General features: G+C 53.4%; 1 protein-coding gene across 1 annotated transcript; it reads right to left on the minus strand.

The window, feature by feature from the left end:
- Positions 1-499: 499 nt before the first annotated feature.
- BTG2 (BTG anti-proliferation factor 2) lies at positions 500-4,951 on the minus strand. Its single transcript, XM_040616626.1, has 2 exons — positions 4,742-4,951; positions 500-3,727 (listed from the first exon to the last, which is right to left on the minus strand). The coding sequence occupies exons 1-2, from the start codon at positions 4,941-4,943 to the stop codon at positions 3,387-3,389; spliced, it is 543 nt and encodes a 180-aa protein (XP_040472560.1). The 5' UTR covers positions 4,944-4,951; the 3' UTR covers positions 500-3,386.
- Positions 4,952-6,272: the final 1,321 nt, after the last annotated feature.

Here is a 6,272-nt window from a genome sequence, read left to right on the forward strand (position 1 = left end):
ACCCTTCCTCCTCCGCTGGCTCACTCACTCCTGGAAGGCCAGTGGGGGCAGGCAGGCTTAACCAGGAACTGCCCCATGCCTCGCTCTTCCAAGGCTTCCTTTATGCTATTCCTAGGGTTGGATAATGCAGTTGACTGCCAGATCTCTTAACACCTTCATATCCTGGCAGGACACACTTTCTACAATCCTGCATGGAATAAATCCCCCACTGCATAAGCCAGAACCCAGCATGGGGAAGGAGAGGGCAGGACACCCACAGCCCTGCATTAGTCATCAAACCAACTCCCAGCCTTAATTCCTCAGGTTTAGAGGGTTAGGCTTAGAATCAGCATGTTGACTAAGCAGCTTTTTCCTAAACCTCCTCCTTGCCACAGCTGGATAATAAGTCATCCAACATTTTAACCAAGCCCACAGCATTCAGCATGGGATTTAGGTTGCAATCCCAACCCTCGCCCTCTTTGCAAGCATACAACAGTTCCCAGCAAGAAAACAGCGCTCATTTATTCTGCTACATTTTTATTAAAGTAACAAAAGCATACATCTGTCAAAGGATCTGTACATTCTGTATATAAAAAGACTACTATACAATTAGTAACCATCCACTCCCTCCTCCGAGTGTAGCTTACAAACTTTCTACCATTTTCACCAAATACAAAAAGCAGGTCCCGTTCAACAGTCCAGCTTGTTAAAAAAATTACAGGAAACCCCTCAAATACACTGTCTCAAAATACACACCATTCCGCTCATCAGGCTTGTAGACAGAAGGCAACAGAGCACACTAATTCACAGCTTTTACATGTAACCAGCTAAGAGAGAGAAATGGATTATACCCAAGTTTGGCTGGTTTTGAAGCTAAAAAAAAAGACACCTTTAACATTAGTCTCCTCCACACCAGGGACAAAAAAAGAATGAGACTTGGCTATTTTGGTTCTGGAAGTGGGGGCATGTGAAGGGCAATTATAGTGTGTTCCTTTGGTGTGGGCTGTTGTTCCTGAAAAAATTTTCTGGTAAGAGGGAGGGAACAGAGTAAAAGCAGGAGGGGTGTGTGTGTTAAATCTTAAGACTGCTTTGATCGTGACAAATTACAACTCAAGGAAGTACCAGCCTTCAGGAAACTCCACATCCAGCCAAGGAGTCCAGCAAAACAAACACTGCTCATCCTGGATGCAGTTCTCATCACAGGCTTTCCACACAAACAGGTTAATCAAGGACTCCAAGAAGCACTCAGATCCCTTTTCCTTGAAAAGGGAATCGGCTTTTTGGAAATTCCCAAGTACTCCCCTCTTGGTGAGGTCACCTATTGCACAAGTTCACCAAGGGAAAAGCCCCAGTGCTTCATTTCAGCTTCTGTTTGCTGACATAAGAAATTCAAGTGATGCAGAGGGAAGTGATGCAACTTCAGAGCCAGTCTGCTATTACTGTGCAAGGACAAACAACTTGCCAAAACCTAGCCATTTTAAAAGGATCTAATAACTGAGGACGTTTTTCCAGTTCTGGAATTCATTATTTGAAGCTTACAATAATCTGAACTTACTTTTTCACATTAGTAGACAAGAGCTGGGGAGCTGTGCTGATTTTTAATATACTTTTTAAAAAAAGCTAAGAACTGTGGCAGATGGGAAGCTTCCTTCCTCTCCCAGAGCACCCAAGATTTGGAAACATATTGCACAAATGTCTGAGAACTTGATTCATCAAAGGCTGGGCAAGAACTACTCTGGTTATGCCAGTCAGAAAAAGAGGAAGGTAAAAAGTGTGCTGAGACAAATGTGGGAAAGTTTCACTGCAAACTATGTCAAATGCCCTGCTTTTCCAATCACTTCTCCCAGGATCACTGGAGGAACACCAGCTGGTTAGTAAGAAGGCAATGGACATACAACACCCTGGTAAAGGCTCATTCCCAACAGGAAGGCGAAGCTCTTGGGGCAGCACTTTCAGCTCCCACCCCATTTGTGGTTTGCCAGAGCAGTTTTAAGGGCCAAATGCTGAACACCATTTGGGCAAAGTCTCCCCAAATACAAGTACCATTGGGACTCCAAGAGAAGTTTTGCTTGGACAGAACACAGAACCAGGGCATGACTTGTGCCAAACAATGGTGTACCAGGACAGAACCAAACAATGCCCCTTACCGAGGTATCGGTGAAGACAGCTCTCAGGGACAGCTACATGCTGATCACCCAGAGGAGGAAGAGAGGGAAGAAGTGCTGTGACCTTAAAAGCAACATTAGGACACCAAAGCAACCCACACACATGGAGAAGAGACCCCCAATACTTCTGATTTTAAGAGACAGGGCAAAGGGAATTCTCACACACCAACCTCTACGGCACAAGGTGAGTTGCTTCAGCTCTTCTGGAGAAGTGACACAGCAAGTCATCAGCACCACATTAGGCAACTTATGCAAGCAAGAGGCCAGACTCCACCCTTGGAGCACAGAGAGGCCACACAAGAGCAGGTCACAGGTGATGTTTAAGCCACACATAGCAGAAAGACTTGGTAGTTCACAGCTGTTCAGTGCTGGTTTCATGGTCTGACTACCCTTCTCTGGGTGCAGCAAGAAGCGGGCAATAGCCAGGTACCGGGGAGCACCAGGAACAAACAGTATTCCCGTGCCACCACAGGAGCTGCAATATTAACCTGGGGCACCTTCTCTGCACAGCCTGACACCCAGCACATCTCTGCCTTGCTCCACATCACAGGACACAGATACCCATGTGGCCCCCTTTTAGTCCAGCAGCAGATAGGAAAGATGGAGGGGCTGGAAACAGGCCATGCTTCCCCTCATTTTGTGCTGGGAGTAGGGCAGAGCAGAGCTGCAACTCTCACAGCACAAGTAGGTCCAAAAGTAGTGTGTGAGAGCAAAGGAGAGTGATCCCAGGGTCCCCCAGCATCACCCAGCCCTGAGACTAGGCTGCCCCAAACAGCACATCCAGGCCCCAGAGATCAGACCAGCTGGGGAGTAAAGAAGGTAGTGGAAGACAGATAGCAACTCCCTCATCCCTTCTCCAACAGTATTGCAATACAGCAATAGTGTTGGGTAGCAGGATGGTGAGGAGGTGGCAGACATCTCCCACCACCAAGCCACACTTCCCAGCCTGGCTCTTCCCCTCATCCTCCATTCCAAGCTGCCCAAGTGAGCAAGCCAGCCCAGAATTGCCATCCAACACTAATTAGGTAGATATCGGCTTCATAATAAAAACCCATAAGCTTGCAACAGCTTTAAAAAAGGCACCAAGAACACTGCTTCTGTTCAAAGCAGTGCCCAATATTTTAATTTTGGATTTTCTTGGATTTTTTTAAAAAATATAAATAGCTCTTCATCTTAAAAATAGATCCTCAGGTGAGGTATACAGTAGCCTGTGTCTTGGCAGTGTGAGGACAAGAGGAATATTTAGCTGGAGACAGTCATGATGTAGTTTTTGGAAGGACTGGTGCGACCTAACATCATCTGGTTCTTACAAGTAAGCATCCCATAGGAGCTCACAGGTTTCGATGCAGTTGCTTCATATAAGACACAGATGGAGCCATCCTCACCGATGCGGTATGAGACCTCATAGGGGTCCACCCAGAGCGTGAGCTCGCTGGGCAGGAGCTGGTAGAGCTGTGGTAGGCTGAGTCCGATCTGGCTAGCTGCCTTGCTGATAATGGGGTCCATTTTGTGATTGATCCGGATGCAACGATACCCAGAGCCTTTGAACGGTTTCTCAGGAAACCAGTGATGTTTGTAGTGCTCTGCAAGGGAAGCGAGAAGGGAAGAGCTGTGAGCAGGCGTGCAACAGCTGCAAGGAGGTCTGTGTCCTACTGCAGTCCCAAGGAGGTCCCACGCCACGCTGCAGGCAGAGGAAACTGGTCCTCCTTCGGCTGCCTCCAGAGCCCAGTGCTCAACTATACAGTTGCTCCAAGGCAGGGGAGGTCCCAGAAACCCCAGGCAGAACAGTGCCACGGGGAGTTGCAGCGATGGGACCACACCACCTCCTCACCCCAACCACTGGGGTGGCTGGAGTAGATACCGTATCACCAAGAACAAAACACCACAGTCACAGACTAACATCCAGGTCAATTCTGTAAGTTCAGGGGCATGTCGCTACCCCTTATCTCAGCACAGCGGCAAACAAACCATCCCTTCTTAGGGCTGATAACACAAAGCTATGTTAGGCTGGGAGGAGACCCTTGAAACACCCAGCTAATGCTGAGCCCCGGACACATTTGTGGGGAGGGGAGTGCCAAACTCCACTGGCACAGGGCCAAGCACTTCTTTCTCGGGATAGGGCACGCAGACTAGCTTTGGATCATCTATACCAAGCTCCAGCAAGGACAGCTTCAAGCAGATGGGCTGCACAAAACCCTCAGAGGGTAAGGCAAGGGATATGCTTACTTTCAGGGCTGAGGCAGCCATTTGCCCCAGACCCCACACGGACACAGGTGGGTGCCCAGGAAGGCACACATACCTGCCAGTGCCCAGACACGGGTAGGCACCCAGGCAAAGGCACAAATAGGTACCCAACGTCAGGGATGACACAGCTAGGCATCCGGGAAGGACACAGATAGGTGCCCGACCCAAGAAGACACAGATGGGCACCCAGGGAGGGACACTAAGCCGCAAAAGCAACACGGGATGCACCGAGGAAGGACACCAGTGGGCATCCGACCCCCAAGCGGAAAGCAAGAGGACGGGCACGAGTGGGTTCTTTTCACCCCGCGCCTTCATCCCCACAAAGCCGACCTCTTCGCGGAGCCGCGCCTCACCTGCGAGCGCCTCCCGTAGCGCCCCGCTGAAGACCCGCAGCTGCTGCTCGCTGACGCAGCCCCGTGTCCGCAAGAGGCCGGAGACGAAGCCCACGGCGGCGGCGATCTCGGGCACCATGTCGGCCCGCGGGCCGCCGCGGCGCTGGCTCTGGCGCTGGCTCATGCTAGTCTGCAGCGAGGTAGACCTGTCCTCCGCAACCATCCGAGCGCGCTCTGCGCCGCCGGCGCCGGGCCGCCCTTAAATAGCGCCGCCCGCGGAGGCGTCACCGGCGCGGCCGCGCCCATTGGCCGAGGGGCGCCGTATGCTAATAGCGCCTGACCTCAGCGCGCTGGAAGGAGTGACGTCACCGCCGCCGATGACAACGGCGGGGGGGGGCATTTACGGGAGCGCTATTTTTGGGGCTGACCTGGGAGGAAGAGGAGGAGGAGGAAGGGGGGGGGAGAGCCCACCCCAGCTCTCCGCAACCCTCCTAGCTCTCCGCAGCCCCCCCGCCACGGCAGAGGGCCCTTGGGCGCCGGGGTCCGCCCCCTGGGCGCCGGGGGTCCCTCCCAGCAGACCCCTGGGCGCCGGGGGTCCCTCCCAGCAGCTGACTGTGGTCAAGGTGACCCAGGGGAGGTGGCAGCCATGGGGACCAAGCCAAGGCCTCCCTGGCCTCCGGGTGAGCGGTGGAGAACCCCTCCAGATCCCTGATCGGCCCAGGTGCCCTTTGCCGTGCCGGGGCCCCTCCAGCTGGGGTGTGTCTCTGGGGTGCTGGTGGCCTGCGAGAAGCTGGCCCCATCCCAGCCTGCCTGGCCCGTGGCAGGGAACCCCGGAGCGGGTACTCCCAAGGTCAGGCTCCCACCCGCCCCACCAGTGGGTCAGCCACTTCTGCCGGGGCATTGGTCCCACATGGGCACTCGGTGCTGGATTGGCGTCGGGGCGTTCTCGGCATCGATGGAGCAGCGTTTCTGCTGACCTGGAATGACACGGATCAGTCACCCAGGGCAGTCAGTGACAGTGACCCATCCCTGATGTCTAGCCCTTCCTACACGCCTGTCTTCAGTACAGGGTGGGATCTGGCCCCCTATGCAGGAGTCTCCTCTCCCCAGCAGCGTACAGGCAGATTTCCATCACCAAATTTCCTTCCCTGAGAGAAATGTGCAGATCCTTGTTCCCTGGACAAGGCCGAATCCTTTCCAGAGGATCCCTGAAGCACGCAGGGAAAACTTGCCATCATGTGCACTGTCCCAGACAGGTGAGGGAGAAGAGGGGGAACACTGCCATAACCATTTTCAAAGGCCTGAGGAGCATTTGAGGTGAGGAGTAAGGGCAGACACCCCAGGACTTGGTGCCTCCCTCCAGGCAAAAGCCAGGCTGGAGGAAGAGCAGGATCCAGGAGGAGGTGGCTGCAGCGCAGAGGACGTGTCCGATCATGGAGCAGGGAGAGCAAGCCAAGGCAAGCACAGAGCAGAACCGAGCGTCCTTGGTTGCCTCCGTCCAGCCCGGCAGGAGGGGAGAGGAGAACCGGTGCAAGCGGTGCACAGCCGTGAT

This window comes from Falco naumanni, chromosome 17 (assembly GCF_017639655.2).
Source record: "Falco naumanni isolate bFalNau1 chromosome 17, bFalNau1.pat, whole genome shotgun sequence".
Taxonomy (NCBI): domain Eukaryota; kingdom Metazoa; phylum Chordata; class Aves; order Falconiformes; family Falconidae; genus Falco; species Falco naumanni.

What these genes read in the sequence shown, in the direction of transcription:
- BTG2 (XM_040616626.1), bottom strand. Translation starts at nt 4,943, where the DNA reads ATGGTTGCGGAGGACAGGTCTACCTCGCTGCAGACTAGCATGAGCCAG. An exon ending in GCTACGGGAGGCGCTCGCAG is followed by an intron (nt 3,728 to 4,741) that starts GTGAGGCGCGGC and finishes CTTCCCTTGCAG; the next exon opens with AGCACTACAAACATCACTGG.